Source organism: Lycium barbarum, chromosome 7, assembly GCF_019175385.1.
Source record: "Lycium barbarum isolate Lr01 chromosome 7, ASM1917538v2, whole genome shotgun sequence".
Taxonomy (NCBI): domain Eukaryota; kingdom Viridiplantae; phylum Streptophyta; class Magnoliopsida; order Solanales; family Solanaceae; genus Lycium; species Lycium barbarum.
In genome coordinates, this window is record NC_083343.1 from 105,006 (window position 1) to 121,438 (window position 16,433).

The following is a 16,433-nucleotide window of genomic DNA, read 5'->3' on the forward strand; positions in this document are numbered from 1 at the left end:
ATACACTTTAACCCTAATTCTAAACCATAAATACTCCTATTGTAATTCATTTTTTTCACACAATTCTCTCAACAATCTCTCTATCTCTCTCTAATATTGTTATTATCTTCAAGTGTTTTGGTGAAAGTTTTTATTTTCACTTTTAGTGAATTGGGGAAGATTTGGATTTTGGAGCAACTTTGAAGCTTCAATTTCAGGTTTCAATATTAACATCTACGGTTACGTCTGCTTTTATGCAGACGTTTGATACAATCGTTCCATCCCTTATTTATTTAATTTGCATTTTTTATTTGAGAATTAATTGTCATACTTTATTTTATTTTATTTTTTGAAAGTTATATATTATGGCTTCCAAGAAATTGTCTCAAGTGAAGAATTTTGTTAGAACGCATATTGGTGGTGGTAGTAGTAGCAAGCCTAAATGTGGTAGTTCCGGTAAATTTAAACCTAGTGTTAGAAAAAGACGAAAGATTTTACTCATGTTGATGAAACTGATTTTCAAAATCCTCCAGTTTTATTGATGTTTTTCCTAATGAATCTAGAGGTGAAGATCTTGAATTAGAAAATGAGGCTAATGTTTGGAGGAGAACACTATCGGTAGAATGTTTGGAGGAGAACACTATCGGGCAACCCATGCTTTGGCCAACTCTTAACTTTATTTTTTAAACGAGTCCAAGCTTTATGTAGAGCCTCAACCATAAGTTGACGAAAGTTGTTGATTTCATCATGGAGTTGTAAAATCCGGGAAGAAGGGAAGAACTTCTTGATGAATGCTTGAGTCAACTCTGCCAAAGTAGTAATAGACCCAGCTGGAAGATCATCCAACCATGCGGTGGCCTCACCACGAGAGAGAACGGGAAGAGCCTCAACCTGATCGTCTCGGAGACATTTGAATGCACATTAGCTGTGCAAACCCCAAGAATTTTTTTTATGTGCCTATTCGGGTCATCCGTTGGTAGACCCCCGAATAAGCCCTTGGTGTTGAGTAGGTGCAACATAGTATTGTTCACAAGGAAACTTCCGTTTTCTTGAATTAGAGGTGGGCGAATAGTGGCTGCATCATCCGACTCCAAAATCATTTCATCATCAGAGTTCTTATCCCCCATTGCACCTGAGTCAACACAACAACAACAAATAAAAATAAGAAGAGAAATAAAAACTAAAAGTAGAGTTTTACACTAATTGATAAATTTCTAGACCATATTCCCCGGCAACGGCGCCAAAATTTGATACGCCCAAATTATACCTTTAATATTAGGAGTAAGCAATCTTAGTCAAATATAGAACCCAACAAGGTTGGGGCTGAATCCCACAAAGAATACAATGAAAAAATATACTTGCTAAGTGTAATGCTCAACTGTTAGTCTATATTTCAAGGGAGAGGGGAATATAATAATGATTGGTTTGGAGTTTGATCATTAATGTCTAAAAGTTGTTGTTATAAAATGTAAACTATTGATAAAAGAGACTAATGTTGTGGTTCCAATGCAAAGTAATGCAAATGGGTATCAATTCAACTTCTTTAAATGTCTAGATGCAATTAAATATGGGCTACGTAACTTTATCAAAAGTCTCTCAACCAAATTGATAAATATCATTACTAAGTTTCTCAAGCCTTAGAATGTGGAAAATGTGAACACCCATTATGTTTCAAGTTAGCTTTCCTATCTCTAGCTCAAGCTATTAGATAGATTTAATGACCCAAATCCTTGTTATTTAACTCTTTTCCTAACTTTCACTTTCTTTCTCAAGCAAAGTAAAAGTACTTAGGCAAAAATAATATTTGCAACCATTAAGAGACATTAAAGCATGAAGAGTTGATAGAATGCTTCTTTAACATAAAAATGAGGTTTAAATATGAAATCCAATCACATAACTAACACATTGGGTCCCACAACCTTAGCTAATGGGTTTAGCTACTCCTTTCCATTAAGTAAAAGACAAAGGTAAATAAAGTATTCATAATGCTTACAATGTTTTATGGAAGATGACAACAAAAAGTGGAAGATTCTCCTTATTCTCCTTAAAAGCCTTCAACAACCAATATTCAATGCTAAAAGACAATAAACTAAAGTGAAGATGCCCATCAAAAAACCCTAGAAGAAAATTTATACATCCCAAAAACGTGCAAGAAGATTGGACAAAAATACCCTTGCGTGCATCTTCTGTGAGTCACAGGACGAGCCACAGGCACAGCTTGCGAGTCTCGCGTTTACACATAGGTCTCGCGCGTTGCACATTTCAATAAGTTCCTTTTCAGTGATGGCAAGTCGCGTTGTAAGTCTGTGTTTCGCAGGTAAGACGTGCAAGTCAATCGTGTGAATCACGGGCAATGCTTTTTCTCTCCAAAATTTTACTCTTTTCTCTGACACGTCTTACGTCTCATGTGCGAGTCACAGGCTTGACCTGCGATTCACAGGCACTGCCAACTTGTATCCTTGGCTCATTTTTGCTCTTTTTTTTTGCTCATCCCTTATCTTCCAATGTCTAATCTTTACAAACACTAAAAAACATAAGAAACAACAAAAAGCACACTTAAAGAGTCACAAAAGATCACAAAAATGGCATCAAATATGCCGTAATATCACAGTACATCAACACCCCCAAACTTAAACTCTTGCTTTTCCTCCGGAAATTAAAACCACACTGTGACGCTACGACAAACATTCAAACATCTCAAAGTATTAATGACTACAATGGTGAGAGCAATCAGTTACAAGCATGCCTTCAAGATACGCCTACCCCTCATTCTTATTTTGCAAAACATGATGCAATCATTCAAAAGTTGAGGATTAAATATACCGCTTCATTCGGTGACACAATGCTATTAGCCTCAAGGAAGTAGCCAAGAATCCTAGGCAGAGAGTTAATTCTTTCATTAAGTGTTGCAATCCATATGCCCTCACAAATGACTAAAGAAAGTCCCAAAACACACACATTTACAACAACACAAGGGACAAAGACGAAGGAGAAGAGAACAACTCACACTCACAAAAGATGTACAAGTGCACAAATGTGATGCCATAGGCTTGCCCTTCAAGTGTTTCTCCACTAATGTAAACACACTTTGTTCGAAATCAATTAGGACTCGCGGGCTGTGTTGCAAGCTTTTGGTTAAGGTAGGGTAAACTTTGGATAAGAGAGACTAAAAATCTCCCAAAGCACTACACTTTTCCTCTATTAAAACACATTTCCTTCAACGTATTCACCCATTTCTTTCTCTTTTCATGTCACCACCTAGTCATTCCTTTATTCACAACTTTTATTTCACTAGTCGCGCCTTTTTTTTACGCGACTTCCACATCACAAATTACTGACCGCCACCCCCAAACTTAGGCTTTTAGCTGATGTTTGCATTTTCGAATCACTTGGGGAGGTAGGGTGCCTAAATATAGGTCAATAAAAAAAAGGTAAGGCTTGTAGTATGGGTGTCAAACAAAATGTTCAAAGATCAAAAGGGGTTGACAAGGGAAAACACGCCAAGGGTAGGAAATTTAAAGCTTAGAAACGGTCCAAGGAAAGCCTAATATCCTGTTTCAAACCAAGCGTTGTTTAAGATTTCACCTTTAAAAACTTTCCGGGCAAGTTCTAGATCACAATCATGTACAAGACTGGAATAACAACACCTTACAACACATGGCACATGGATCACTTCACTGTTTTCGAATTACTTCCCAACCGGGCATTCAAGGCATCATTCACAATTAAATTTCTAATAAGCAAAATGTCACCAAATGAGTTATGCTAGTTAAGTTATTCAAGTTCAAGTACTCATGTACAACTGGAAAAAAAAATGAGAGGTACATTTTCAAAACAAGATAACAAAAGTACATGCCATAAACTCATTACCATCACCACATAAGTCAAAACACTCTGCTACACCTAACAAAAACAATGAAACCAACACCTACCTAAACATTCCAGGTTCAAGAAAACCCAAAAGTGAAAAAAACTTCCACACCATCATACCAAAACATGACACCATCATACCAAAACGTTAGCTACCCCACCCCTAACAAAATAAAGATGCAGTGTCCTCAATGTATCAAATGTAAAACAAGAGGTAAGGGGTTTCCTGAGGACGCATCAAGGTGAAGTCAGGGTCTAATCAGCAGGAAGGACTGCCAAAGGTGGTGTAAAATTAGGCTTACTACTCGATAGCTCCTCAGATGCAGGTCTAGTCATCTCAAGATCGACTAACTATGGAGGGGGAGCATTATTTGGAGGAGCTGACAAAGTACTAGCTGCATCGACACTCCAGCCGCTCTTCTATAGATTTTTTTAATGCCACGAAGGTGCCTACATCTACCTCGTCAACACAGGCAGCCAGGGCCTCGGTGTGGGCTCTCTCCAACCTCTCGTTTGCTGAATCATCTGCACCCTTACCTTCACTCGCACCCTCTGGCTCAGCCTCACTTTCCTCCTCATCATCTTCACTTTTCTCTTCTTCTTCAGCCAACTGTTTATCACGTGACTCAGTAGGCCCGGTAGGTTGAGTAGGAAATAGTCTCGCTGCAGGTGGAAAGATCTGTCCAGTAGGTTCCATGTCACCTTTCAGTTCTGAATGTCTACTTTTAGCTGTGTCAGGTACATTCTAATATCGGGAAGACTTCCCTTACCTCCACCCCCAATCTTCTCCAATCTGAGCTCGATTGACTGAAGCTGCTCTTGCATCTTAGGATGTTCCTTCTTCATTTCCTCAAAAGCTATTGCATGTGGTGCCAATGCTAACTCAATAGCATCTTTAAAAAAATCTAGGAGTTCATTCACGAGCTTGTTCACTTTGGCATCTGCAAGTCTAATCAGCTGCATAGCTTCTCTTGGAATACCTTGCCCTGATGCTGGAGTAGATGAAGTGGCAATAGAGGTGAAGGCTATGGAATTGATGCAGTGGCAGGAGCGGCACTGGTCTGACCATCTGTCTCAATCATTTGTGGGTCAAGCTCAGTAATGGTAGCCCTTGGTTGCTGCCCGATCTTCTTTATCTTGACCCTAATCCTGGTGATGTCAAGGGTCCACTCAGCTTTCATCAGTTTGTCAATCTAATCAATCGTTGGTACTCCTTTTTGCCAACACAAAGCTGTTATTTTTCCTTTGAGCACGCTCCTTGAGCTCCTTCCGAATAACCTTCCCCACGTCAACAATGAATCCCGATCGATATGAGGGACGTAATCATAAAGGCTTTCTCGATGGAAATATCAGTATCATTCTTTGACGATAACACTCTCGAAGATATAACAGATGAACAGAATTAATATTGAGAGTGCTCTTATAAATAGAAGCTTTCGGATCAAGCCAATCTGGTGTTCCTGTGGCAATTATGGAGGCTGCCCACGCATGATTATCAGCGGGATTATCAACTGTCGAATTGTATTCTGAATAAAGGGGTGGCCACCCTCCTTTTGGATCTCCCTCTCTTTGCTTGAAATAGTAGACATTTATTGCATCAGCCGAGCAATCTACTGAATTTCCCCTAATTGTTACCCAATTGAGATGTTCCTGTAAATGTAGTAGTCATCTGCGCAGTCTTTTGTTCCTCAACAGTGCCCTATATGCAGCATAAAATTCATGCACCGACATTGGACAGAACTCTCCTGGATGTTTTATGAGACTATCCCATCGTTGAGCCTTCAACTTTCGGATAACACCTGGGCAAATTTCTTTCAGCCCATTCAGACTCATCCTTATGAAACCCTCTCGTAACATTTCCATCATCTTTCACTTTAATGCAGGTGTGGAATAAATCCTTGGAACCCTCAACTAAAAATCGGAGCGTTTTTTCTTCCTTTTTTCTACTCCGCTCCTCAGCTACAACAATTTCCAGCAGACTAGATTCCCTTTGAGTGGGTCGAGATGCATTTTTAATAATATGGGCATTGACTATCCGCTCTTCAGACTGGGGGATATCATCCATGGGAGATTTTCGCTTACACGAGCCCGAAGTTGTTTGCGAAGTGCTGCTGGTTCAACCTCGCACAGGTTTCTTAGAGTTGTTCTTCTTGGCCATCTTATACATTTCAAAGACAAGAAAAGAAAATGTTTATGGCATTTGTTAATGTGGGATCATGACAATTTAAGCAAGCTAAAGAACAAATAAGAAAAGAAAGTAACTAAAATAAATAAGAAAAGATTTTTTTTAAAGGGGAATGTCATCGTGTGTGACATCTCTGCGAATCACAGGACAATCCTGCATTTCACAGGAGGAGTCACACAACGTGACAGAGGCCACGGCTACCTTTGTTACTCCTGCAACAACAACCAAGCATTGATTTTCCTGTAATTATCGATGATTCGAATGTCAGGCATGACACTCCGAACTAACTTTCTTAAGAAGGTTGTTACACCATCAATTAAAAATAATAATAAAAAAAGGAAAAGCATCGGAATATCCCTAACTGACACAATACACAAACATTGGCATACCCATTCGATTAAGACTCTCTTTCGAATCATAGAACTCCTCTTATCAAGTATACGAAGGGTATTACTAGTTCCATAAGAATTAAAACTTGTCGGGTACTTAAGAATTCCCTGCGTTTTACTCCTATCAGACCTAACCAAATCCTAAAACACCTACTCCCATCGAGTTCAAGCAAATAGTTTCATTCAAGCATTATGTCGAACACGTTGCAAGCGTTCATGGTTTAGAAAAGCCTTTGTCACAATGGGTAATCAAGAATTTCCCAACATCCCATTGAATTCAACTCTATCATGAACAAACATTCACTATCTCCACCAAATTTACACAACCTATTTCACTTGGATTTTTCCTGATATCTTCAATTTCACAACCAACCTAACTTATAAAACTACAAAGTACCTTAAACTCGGGTTCAGCAAAGTATGGGCAAAGAAACAAGTGCAATATCAACTCAACAAGCACCGGAAGCTCAATCCATTACCATGAGAAAGTGAGAGAGAAGTGTAGAGTGTTCATACCTGAGAGTCGACTCTTTTTCTCACTTGATTCGATGACAAGCAGTGTTATGAAGAGAGATAATTACTGATTTTATGAACTTCGCAATCGTTAGCAGTCATGAGATAATGAATGTGAGGTTGGTGGTGATGGAATAATGAAAAAGAACAAAAAGAAAAAAAATTATAAAGAAGAAGAGGAGTCAGTGTGCAGATAAAAATTTGGGGGAAGGGAAAGAGGGAATAACCCAATTAGAACTTAAATCATACGGGTTAGGTCTGGTCGGGTTGATTTAATTTTGACCCGCGTGGCTTCTTTCACCTGTGGAGCATGTGATTCACAATCGTGAACACAAGTAAGTTCTGCGAATCACGCTTGTGACACACGACTTGACCGAGACTCCTGATTCCTGCAATTTACCTTGGGCTGGCATGCGTTTCACGGAGTGTACTGTCTCAGGTGGATCCTGCAAGACATGCTAGTTATGCAGGTCCAGCTGAGGGGTTGCTTTTCCTGTTTTCATTTCAGTTTGCTATTTATGTTTGTGCACCCGACTTCCACTCCTACACACTTAAACAAAAGTTAAGAAAAAAGTGCGAAAATAAAAGCTTGGATTTCCTCCCAAGAAGTGCCTGATTTAGCATTGCGGCACAATGGTTTCACTTGTTTCATGGTTCGTTGAGGTATATCTCCTCAATACTCTTCGTCTCCAACCCATTTGGAAGGCCCAAGTATTGTTTAACCCATTGTCCATTCACTTTTATACGATCTTCATTTGGACAAGGAATTTTAATCGCTCCATGGGGGAATACTTGTGTTACTTCAAAGGGACCGGACCACTTTGATTTCAGCTTTCCGGAAAACAACGGAGCCTCGAATTGAACAATAATACACGATACCCAGGGCTAAATTATCTTTGCAAGATCTTCTTATCATGGAAGTGCTTCATACGGGCCTTGTAGAGAGATGAGCTAACATAAGCTCTAAATCAGAATTCATCCAGTTCATTAAGTTGTTCCATCCTCAAGTTTAAGGCATCACCCCATTCTAGATTTAACTTTTTCAAGAGCCATAATGCCTTATGTTCAAGTTCCACTGGAAGATGACAAGTTTTGCCAAACACCAATTGATAAGGAGATATGCCGATTGGTGTCTTGTAAGCCATTCGGTAAACCCATAGAGCATCATCCAATTTCTTTAACCAATCAGTCCAATTAGCATTCACTATTTTGGAGAGTATGCTCTTTATATCCCTATTCGACACTTCAACTTGTCCACTTGTTTAGGGGATGGTATGAGGTGGCAACCGGATGCTTAACTCCATCCTTCTCAAGAAGAGTCTTGAATAACCGATTGCAAAAATGAGAGCCCCCATAACTAATGGTTGCCCTTGGAGTCCCAAATCTTGAGAAAATACACCTCTTCAAGAATGCAGTGACACTTCTTCCGTCATTATTAGGAAGCGCAACAGCTTCCACCCATTTGGACGCATAGTCCACCGCCACAAGAATATATTTGTTATTGTAAGAACTCACAAATGGACTCATAAAATCAATTCCCCAAACATCGAACAATTTAACTTCAAGAATCGGTATAATTGGTAGCTCATGTTTTCTTGAGATGCCCCCATGCCTTTAACATTGATCGTACGCTTTCACAAAGTCATGGGTATCTTGATAGATTGTTGGCAAATAAAAGCCACTTTGAAGAATCTTAGCGGCCGTCCTTGAGTAACTATGATGGCCACACACGAGTGATGAATGACATGCTTCATTAATAGGCATCATTTCCACTTCGAGCATGCACCGCCTTATGATGTTGTCGGCATACACCCGGAATAGATATGGCTCATCCCAATTGAATTTTTGGACATTGCTTAAGAACTTTTTCTTTTGATAAAAATTCAAATCCTTGGGCATGATGTCACTAGCATGATAATTTGCAAAGTCGGCATACCATGAAATCATATCATATGACCCCGCCATCACTTGCTCATCCGGGAATGATTCATTGATTTCAAGACCATCCAACGGCCTCTTGCCTTCCTCAAGACGAGGCAAATGGTCCGCTAGTTGATTTTCACACCTTTCTATCCTTAACTTCAAAGTCAAATTCTTGCAAGAGAAGGACTCAACGTATCAACCTCGGCTTTGCATCTTTCTTTGTCATGAGGTAATATAGAGCTGCATGATCGGTGTGCACAACCACATGGGTTCCCAAAAAGTATGCACGAAACTTCTCAAAAGCAAAGACAAAGGCAAGCAACTCTTGCTCGGTGACCGTGGAGTTCAATTGGGCTCTATTGAGAGTTTTGCTTGCATAGTAAATTGGATGAAAGATCTTTTCATGTTTTTGGCCAAGCACGGCCCCATTTCAAACCTACTTGTATTACCATGAAATCAAAATCTGGAGCGATAATGATGGGAGCCGATGTGAGTCTCTCTTTCAAACGATTAAAAGCCATTAGGCAAGCATCATCAAATATGAATTTCGATTCTTTCTCCAATAGCTTGTAAAAAGGATTGGCCACTTTTGAGAAATCCTTGATGAACCTTCGATAAAACCTAGAATGTCCAAGGAAGCTTCGAACACCTTTGACGGAGATCAGGGGAGGAAGCTTAACAATAACTTCAATTTTGTCTTGATAAACCTCAAGCCCTTTCTCCAAAATTTTGTGCCCTAAAACTATGCCTTCTCTCACCATGAAGTGACATTTTTCCCAATTGAGCATAAAGTTGCTTTCTTCACATCTTTTTAATACTTGAGCTAGATTCCCCAAGCAATCATCAAAGGAGTCCCTAACTACGGAAAAGTCATCCATGAAGATTTCAATGGACTCCTCAACCATGTCAGAGAAGATGGACATCATGCAGTGTTGGAAAGTTGCAGGAGCATTGCACAACCCAAATGACATTCTGTTGAAAGCAAAAGTCCCTAAGGACAAGTGAATATGGTTTTCTCTTGATCTTCCAGGGCAATAGTGATTTGGTTGTAGCCGGAGTAGCCATCCAAAAAGCAATAAAAATCTCTTCCCGTAAGCCTATCAAGCATTTGATCTATGAAAGACATTGGGAAATGATCCCTCTTTGTCCACCGATTCAACTTTCTATAGTCTATGCACCCTCTCTAACCGGTAACTGTACGAGTTTGAATCAATTCATTTTTCTCATTGGGCACAACAGTGATCCCGCCCTTTTTGGGTACACATTGAACTGGACTAACCCATAGGCTATCCGCTATCGAGTACACAACACTGACATTTAACCACTTGGTGATTTTTGCTTTAACCATTTCTTGCATAGAAGGATTCAACCTCCTTTAGTGCTCAACACTTGGTTCACAATCTTCATCAAGTTGGATTTTATGAGTGCAAATTTGGGAGGAATCCCTTGAATATCCGTAATACACCACCTAATTGCCTTTTTGTACTTTCTCTAGTTCACTATTAGTTGCTCTCTTTGCTCATCCGTCAATTGGGCGGATATTATCACTGGTAAAGTGTTTTTGTGTCCAAGGAATTCATACCTTATATACGAAGGAAGAGCTTTGAGTTCCAAGGTGGGAGGCTCAATGATAGAGGGCTTTGTAGGAGGCTTTTCATGGTTTTCTAAATCAATATCAAGCTTCTTGGGATTGTATTTGTATGTACCCAACCCCACTAATGCATTAACCGTTTCCTTGAATTCTTCTTTATTTTCCCCCTCATAGTTCAATATCACCACTGCCAACTCTTACTCACATGTTCATGCTCAACGGTTGTCTCTAAGGCTTCATCCATTGTATTAATAACCAACACAACGAGGAGGGATAAGGGAGGTTGGGGTGGAGGTGGGGGGTGGGGGTGGAGGTTGAATTAGATATAGACTTCATTGTGATTATTCCTTTCCAAAAGTTATAAAAAGAAAGAACAATGAAATCCAACCAGAAACAAAACATACACCAAGCCAAACCAGGTAAGAATTCAAATATCAAATTAGTTCCAATACAATACAGTAGAAGTTATTATAAAATATTTAGATGGATGACCAAAAGAAAATAACAGAATCAAAGAAGATGAATATCAAAATGATAATTAAGGTACTTGATTCCGTATAAATAAAGAGATCGACAAGCAAAGAAAATGTAAATCGTTGTTATAGTGACTTGCGATCTACAGTCAAAACTAGAGATGATTTGAGATGATCAATGGTGGGTTGCATCAATCTTTAAAAGATCTACTTAATTTTTGTAACTCTCAATTTTATGTAAAGAAATTAGAATAATTGTATATAATACTTTTATTTATATTGTTATAGTTTAGTGACACTCAGTTATGATGCTTAGGTATATTATGTTACTTTAAGGGTTACCAACTTACTGAAAATTTTAAATTAGGCTAGAAATAAATTGTCTAATTAAATTCCTTTTCATGTACAATACTAGTATTACTATATGTATTACGAAGTTACAATTAATATTTTAAAAAGTTCATTATTTCCTTATATAGTCATGACATCAGGAATGTAACAAATTTTATTTTCAATATTTTAGTTTTTGATAAATGGTAGTAGAATTTTATCTAATATTTTAGAACTCCGAATTAAATATTTAAATCTTCATATCTACTAATAAGAAATTTTTACAGCAAGCTATTGTATTGCAACAAATGGTTAATATTATATTAATTTCACAAGAACTTTTCTCAAATTATACAATAAGACATGTAAGCCACCCATGCTGATGATAAGAAGATGCAGCAAGGTAGAATGATAGTAATGAATGAGAGGCAAAAGTTGGCTGAACTTGTGAGAAATTGTTCTAAGAATTTGTCTTTACATGTGGGAAAGCAAGTTCATGGAGGTGTATTAAGGATGGGATATGCATTTGATTTGATGATAGGCAATGACCTCATTCACATGTATGGGAAGTGCGGTAGGATGGAGCTGGCTCTCTCAGTGTTTGACAAAATGCCTGAAAGAAATGTGGTTTCTTGGACAGCTTTAATGTGTGGATATTTACAACAGACTAATGCTCAAGAATCCTTGTTGCTTCTCTCTCGGATGGTCTTCTCAAATGTAAGACCCAATGAATACACTTTTTCGACTAACTTAAAGGCGTGTGGTATTCTTGGTTCTCTGGAAAATGGACAACAGATTCATGGGTTGTGTGGTAAAAGTGGGTTTGAAAAATATCCAGTTGTGTGCAATTCAATCATTGATATGTACTCAAGATGTGGGAAACTTTGTGAGGCTGAAAAGAAGTTTCGTGAAATGCAAGAAAAGAGTCTCATAACATGGAATGTAATGATAGCGGGGTATGCAATGGGAGGATTTGGTGATAAATCTCTGTTTCTGTTCAAACAAATGCAAGAACAAGGAGAAATGCCGGACGAGTTTACGTTTGCAAGCACATTGAAGGCTTGCAGTGGTTTTAAGGCGGCCCGGGAAGGTAGCCAAATTCATGGTTTTCTTATTACTAGGGGATTCCTTATTTCCAGCCAGAAAGTTATTGCAGGCGCCCTTATTGATTTGTATGTCAAATCAGGAAACTTGTCCGAAGCACATAAGGTGTTTAGTCAAGTTGAACAGAAAAGCGTGATATCATGGACGACACTGATTGTAGGGTACGCTCAAGAGGGCAAACTAACGGAGGCAATGGACCTGTTCAAGCAGCTCAAGGAAAGTAGTATAACAATGGATGGGTTTGTGCTGTCAAGCATGATGGGTGTCTTTGCTGATTTTGCTCTAGTTGAGCTTGGGAAACAATTGCATTGTTGTGCAGTAAAAATACCTGCTGGTTTAGACATATCTGTATTGAATTCAATCACGGATATGTATCTAAAATGTGGGTTAATAGAGGAAGCTGAAACACTTTTTGATGGTATGCCACAGAAAAATGTGATTTCGTGGACAGTTATGATCACCGGGTATGGGAAGTATGGTCTTGGCGGAGAAGCAGTCGAACTATTCAAGAAAATGCATATGGATAGTATTGAGCCTGATGAGGTTTCATACTTAGCTTTGCTCACAGCTTGTAGTCATTCGGGGCTAGTTCAAGAAAGTGAAGAATACTTTTCAAAACTATGCAATTCAAATCGTTTAAAAACTTCAGTAGAGCATTATGCTTGCATGGTTGATATCCTGGGTCGAGCTGGGCGCCTAAAAGAAGCTAAGGTTGTGATAGAGAACATGCCAGTAAAACCAAATGTTGGTATTTGGCAGACACTGCTTAGTGCATGTAGAGTACACAAGAATGTTGAAATAGGAAGAGAAGTTGGGGAGATTCTCTTGAAACTAGATGGCAATAATCCGGTGAATTATGTTATGATGTCAAACATTTTCGCTGATGCCCGCCTATGGGAAGAATGCGAGGGATTAAGAGGATTGGTGAAAGCAAAAGGTTCAAGGAAAGAAGCAGGACAAAGTTGGGTAGAGATCGACAAGAAGATGCACTTTTTCTACAATAGAGATGAGACACACCCACTTACTAAAGCTATCCATGAGTTTTTGTATAAAATGGACAAGAAAATGAAAGATGAACTCGGTTACACACGGGAAGTAAGCTTTTCATTACACGATGTTGAAGATGAAACAAGGGATGAGAGCCTGAGATTTCACAGCGAGAAATTGGCAATTGGTTTGGCACTTCTTTCTGGTGGCGATGAAATTGAGGGGAAGCCAATTCGTATTTTCAAGAATTTGAGAGTTTGTGGAGATTGTCATGAGTACATCAAGGGTTTGTCAAAGATTTTGAAGAAAACACTTCTTGTTAGAGATGCCAATCGGTTCCATAAGTTTGAGAATGGAATATGTTCGTGCAGAGACTATTGGTGATAGTATATGTAAAATATTATTACAAAGTCAGGATGTATAACTTAAATCCAAATAATAAAAGAAATTACAAAGTAAGGATGTACAACTTAAATCCAAATAATAAAAGAATTTCCGCACTAAGTTATTTTTGCAGTATCTGGGGTTTATTGACATCATTCTAGTCTGTATTGCCCCAAACATGGTGGCAGCCATACACAGAGCAGAATGTCTGAAAAAATAGCAGCAAGACAAAGGAAATTGACAAAGCAACAGTCAAGAACTTCCTAGAAACATATATGTTTTTCTTCAATCCTCTACGAGCCCTAACAATTAGCCTCTGGTCATAGTACTTGTTGACTTTCTCCATGGCAATCTCCACATTAGAGCTTCCACTAGACCTCACAAATGACCTTTGCATGGTACTGAACAAAGTGGCAATTTCATTATCAGTCAAATCCCCTTTGATAACACCAGCTTGCCTAAGCAACCTCACATCTTCAGTAGCATCTACAATCCCACTCATTAGATTGATGTATCTGGCAAATTCGAGCTTGGATTTGGACATGGCAGCTTCATAGACCATCAAGTTTCTAATTATGACTTCTGAGCCAGCATTCATGGTGATCACAGGAAGGTACAACGTTGAAGAAGGCTGTTCAAATTTAATCCTACTGATACCCTCATGGACGGGGCTGCATCTGACTCTGGCATAACACCATAATCGGGATGCTGAAGGGATAGTACTGATATTCTCTCTTTCTTCATTTCCATTTTTTTCCATGCCTTTCCTAAATAACCCAGAAATCGTTGACCATGGCACATTTTTTACAACCTGGTTAATGGGCTTCACAAATTTTTGCACGTTACTCGGGCCTATAGGCTCCAGCACCTCCAAGATTGCTTCGAAGTTGTGAATGATGTTTTCATGTGTATCTTGATCTTGATCATCTTCTTCATCTTTATCGTCATGTTTGATAATGATGGATGACATTCGAATAGGAACCGAAGCAAAATCTACACACTCATCGAGGATTAAACGATACATAAGATCGAGCAAATGAAGAGGCCGAGTTTCTTTGACATTATTTCTATAGTACTCATTGTTTGCAGGCAAAGGAAGTGGAGAATGCATTTCACAAAAGCGCCTAAACATGGAAATTAACTCGGTGTCTTCTCTGTCCTCAGGGGAAGAGAGACAGAGAAACTTTCTGATTTGCTTCATGACAACAAAGGGGATTTGGTTCTCAAGCATCATAAAGTCTCGGGTGATAATGGTATCATCAATATTATTTTCATGATCATCATGCACGTTATTTCCATACGCTGAACGGAGGATGTTAAGCAAGAATAGACCATCTATGGCTACTATCCAAGCTAAAGTCTCCTCATCTATGTCCATAAACCGGTTATAACAAGCACGGACAAGGAGGTCGTTCTCTCTGAGTTTGTCGATCAAGAGGTGCTTGAAATTGAGGATTTGAGCTGGCTCAAGAATGTCCTTGATGGCAGCAAGTTTGTACCTTTCCATTTGATATAGGTCTGGCCTCAAATGGTGGTAGGGTCCCATGCCAATGAGCTGAGGAGTATAGGCTTCTGGTTTTTGGTGAGTTAGTGTATTGGGCACTTGGAGGACACAGACAGGGGGGAAAAGATTTAAGTCAGTGGCAACTTCTTTTTTCAGGGCATTGCTTATGCGGTCTGTCCATCTCCTGGTGCTTGAATTTGAGGAAACAATTGGATCCAGCGCCATGTTTTTCTTTGTTTGCAATAATTCATGCATAAGGTGAATGTATGTATTTATAGAAGGTCAGGGGATTTATTCTATCACTTTTTTTTTTAATGAGTTTTGAAAAACTGAATAGAATAGTATGTAGGAGACTATTAAAATTAATGAGTTTGCTGCTAAATATTCAGCAACATAAGAAAAGTAGTGGAGGCACAGGGAGTTTCTTGCTTGCTTCCTTGTTTTAGTAGAGAGATTATTGAGTTTAGGTAACAAGTCTCAATTTTAACCAAACGGTTTTTTCCTTGGACGAACATGTTTTATTTTCCCATCTAACGTCCGAGCCAAACAAACCAGCCATTTAATTAGGCTAATAAGTGTCATTTTGAAATAGTGATAAACGTCATTTTAACAAACATGAAGTTTAGGTCATGTTTGGCAACATAAATATTAATCTAATGGAGTATTAGTGAATCACGACAAGTTTATCTTATCTGATTTTAATTGTGAGAATATGATACTTTATGTAAAAGTATATTATCATCTTGGGATATGCCAATGTTGGATTATCATCTGATAGTAGAAGATCATTTCAAGCTCAAATGGGAAATTTCTGGTCAATATTTTTTATCTTTTACCACAGCTTGATAAGCAAAATTGCTGCCTGGGAATTGAACAATCCCAATTTGGACGAGTCAACAAAATCACCCTGCATATTAAGAAATTATTAGAAAATCATTACCCCTCTAATGTTGATTTGACATTTCAAATACTTTAGACAATTACTTAAATTATGCACATGGTTAATTTAGACGTGACATTTGAAGAAGACGTATTATAATGCTGCAGAACAGCTGTGGGTATAGACATAGTCACAAAACAAATTAATGCAATAAATTTATGGCAGAAAGGAGGTCTTGACGATGTATTAGGAACTATGAATAAATTGCAAGCACTTATTACTTTTCTTTTATCGTCTTTGGTAATGAATGTCTAGTTAAAA

At 38.5% G+C, this 16,433-nt stretch overlaps 2 protein-coding genes across 2 annotated transcripts; one reads left to right on the forward strand and one right to left on the reverse strand.

The window, feature by feature from the left end:
* The first annotated feature begins 11,341 nt into the window (after positions 1 to 11,341).
* On the forward strand, positions 11,342 to 13,966 carry LOC132602789 (putative pentatricopeptide repeat-containing protein At3g15130). Its single transcript, XM_060315560.1, has one exon. The coding sequence runs from the start codon at positions 11,647 to 11,649 to the stop codon at positions 13,726 to 13,728; it is 2,082 nt and encodes a 693-aa protein (XP_060171543.1). The 5' UTR covers positions 11,342 to 11,646; the 3' UTR covers positions 13,729 to 13,966.
* LOC132602723 (putative UPF0481 protein At3g02645) lies at positions 13,886 to 15,457 on the reverse strand. Its single transcript, XM_060315503.1, has one exon. The coding sequence runs from the start codon at positions 15,455 to 15,457 to the stop codon at positions 13,886 to 13,888; it is 1,572 nt and encodes a 523-aa protein (XP_060171486.1).
* Positions 15,458 to 16,433: the final 976 nt, after the last annotated feature.

Coding starts and splice junctions, on each gene's coding strand:
- LOC132602789 (XM_060315560.1), top strand. CDS start 11,647: ATGCAGCAAGGTAGAATGATAGTAATGAATGAGAGGCAAAAGTTGGCT.
- LOC132602723 (XM_060315503.1), bottom strand. CDS start 15,457: ATGGCGCTGGATCCAATTGTTTCCTCAAATTCAAGCACCAGGAGATGG.